Raw genomic sequence first — 3,043 nt, forward strand, 5'->3', positions numbered from 1 at the left:
GTTAAAAGTCATATGGTGTGATGCCTCGGAATGTAATATCCATAAGTCAGCTTTTGCACTAAAACACTTGCATGATGGATTATCAAAATTAATTGAAGAAGTGCAAGCAATCATACCTGCAAAGTTCATTGACGCTCCACTAGACATGTTTGCACTTGCTGCATTCTCTCCAGTATTTCCCATTTGAAAATGCTGCAACAAGTTAACAATCTGCCCGTATTGTTCCTTTGAGAGGCTCATGCCTTGATTTTCTTCTTGATGATTCAATTCTTCTCCTCTTTCCACATTTGTGACTTAATTAGCCATGGCATTCTTTCCTTTGTTGAACTTATATTGTTGTTATATCCTTGAGAAATTTGCTTGCACTGTTGTGGTCCTTGAATGAATCCCTGAGGGTATCCATGCAGCTTATAGCACTTGTCTTTAGTGTGATCTTGTCCTTTGCAATAGCCACAGAAAGGTCGGGGTCTACTATTTGTAATTTCATTTCCAGTCCCAGCTGAGTAGTTTGTCTTGAAGTTTCTTCCTCCTAGGATGACATTCAATGCTGTGGAATCGATATTTAGTTGGTTTCTTGGCTTAAATTCCCTTTGCTTTTCCTCATGTATCAGAAGAGCAAATGCCTATGCCATAGACGACAAAGGATTCATCATGAGTATGCTTCCCCAAAAAACCGTGTAAACTTCATTGAGTCCTATTAGGAATTATATCAAACTTCTGTCTTGTTCTGCCTTATGCATACTTTCCTTCGCGCCATAGGTACACACACAACTACAATGAGTTTTGACACTGAGAGTGTTCAATTCTTCCCAGATTTTCTTCATTTTTGTGTAGTACCCAATGATATCAAACACACCCCGACTCAAATCATTGATCTCTTTCTGAATTTGATACAGTTTAGCTCCGTTTGTTTGATCATATCGATCCTCCAATTCTTTCCACAATTCAACAGAATCATTCACATATTCGACACTGTCAGTGATGTCCTTTGACAGAGAATTTAAGATCCAAGAGGTGACCATATCGTCGTACCTTTCCCATTGACGAAAATGTGGAGATGTTACATTAGGTCTTCTACTATCTCCGTTGATGAAACCTAACTTGTTTTTCACTGAAAGAGCTCTGAGTACACTTCTTCTCTAGGAACGATATCCAATTCCATCGAATGGAACCGGAACTAGTGTAGAACCAGGACTATCAGAAGGACGTATGTAGAGAGGGCTACCAGCATCAATTACCGTCTGTGTTGTCGCGGTCGTGGCTGTTTCATCAGTCTACTCTGTGATTGCCATAGGGATTTTGTGAAAACAGTTGAATTGATCCTCGTGTTGTTGAGATTTCTTCTATTTGTCAACAAATCGTCACTGCGTGTGTTCGATTTAGGTTTTCCCCAAATTCTGACTGATGAAGGAAAAACCCTAGATTGCTTAGTGATTAGAAACAACTGAACGAGAGAAGGCGTGGTCGTCAATAGAAGCTCCGCTCTGATACCATGTCGAGATTTTAGATGAGAATCGAGCTCCACACCTCCTTCAATGAAGGATTCTGAAGCTTCTAAAAGAAGCTCGTAGAGAAAGAAAGAGAAATGCTGAAGAATCCGATAAAATGTGAAAAATAAATCTATTATTCAATGTACTCGATACTGTTCAGTATATATATACATATGACATTCTCACTAACTAACCCATCTGTGTATTAACGCTAACTAATACTAACTAATGCTGACTCAGCACACAATTATACAACTATACATGTGACATTCTCACTAACTAACCCATCTGTGTATTAACGCTAACTAACACTGACTCAGCACACAATTATACAACTCAGTACAATTATACAATTACAAAGATAAATAAATACCTAGTCTTGATATATAGGATATTTGAAATTGAAAATAATTTCCACATTTTCTACCACTTTCTTCACCCTTCTTTTCTTTCCTCAGGACTCTCTTGAAGAGCTCAGAAAGAGAAAAAATAATTATTGGATTTAATTTATATACGTTGACGTCTAAAACTTATTTTACGCTATTAATAGAATTTAATTTGATGTAACAGATTATTTGTCTTTCTTTTCAAGTTATTTATTTCATGTATTTATTAGCTACCTGTAATTATTTTTTAGATCATCTAATAGCGTAAATACATGCCATAAAAAACCAACTTTCTCTCTCTAGAATGAAATTTCCTCTCAACTAACGCTGAACATGGGTAGGAAATCGAAAATTGGAGCGAGAGGGCAAAGCACTCAAGTGGTAAATCCTAGCCAAAATCAAGGAGGAAAAGGTGTTCCTGAGACAGAAGATTCGAAGAAAGTGAGACGTTTGAACGCTATTCATGGAATTGTACCATTAGATATGGATCAAGTATCGGCAACTTCAAGGCCAACAGCAACACCAGCGAAGACACATAATGAAATTGTGGAGGGGCGGAGTGATATAAGCAGACGATCGTGGGCTGATATGGCGCAGGAGGAAGCAATTGCATTTGCTGCAAAGGGTAAGACTCAAACCCTAGAAGCTAGACCATCATGGAGTAAGATTGTAGGTAATATTCCAGTGGATGAAGGAGAGGATTTGAAACGAGAAACACCTATAAATAGCAATGTGAAATAACTTTTGAGGATATCCATGAGGAAGTGGAGTACTGGAAAACAGGGGTAGTATGCTACGTGTTGGGATCAAATCCACCTCAAACAATCATTGAAGGATACTCCAACAGAATTTGGGGAGATTTGGGAATTGATAAAGTTTCACAAGTACATAGAGGAGTAATTTTGGTCAGATTTCACACAATTGAAAGTCGCACCAAAGTAGTAAAAGATGGAGTCTAGATGTTCGACAGAAAGCCTGTTATAGTTAAGCCATGGTAGCTAGAAATAGAAACAAAGAAAGAGATTATGGACAACATACCAGTATGGATCAGACTTTCGGGACTGAGTGTGAAGTATTGGGAAAACAAGCCTTAGCAAAAATTCTAGGGTTGGTTGGAAACCCCTTGAAAGCAGATAAAGCTACTACAATGAAGGAGCAAATGACATT

At 38.0% G+C, this 3,043-nt stretch overlaps 1 protein-coding gene across 1 annotated transcript; it reads right to left on the minus strand.

Moving 5' to 3' along the window:
* On the minus strand, positions 264 to 1,022 carry LOC109236014. Its single transcript, XM_019402249.1, has 2 exons — positions 768 to 1,022; positions 264 to 623 (listed from the first exon to the last, which is right to left on the minus strand). The coding sequence occupies exons 1-2, from the start codon at positions 1,020 to 1,022 to the stop codon at positions 264 to 266; spliced, it is 615 nt and encodes a 204-aa protein (XP_019257794.1).

Source organism: Nicotiana attenuata, chromosome 12 (assembly GCF_001879085.1).
Source record: "Nicotiana attenuata strain UT chromosome 12, NIATTr2, whole genome shotgun sequence".
NCBI lineage: Eukaryota > Viridiplantae > Streptophyta > Magnoliopsida > Solanales > Solanaceae > Nicotiana > Nicotiana attenuata.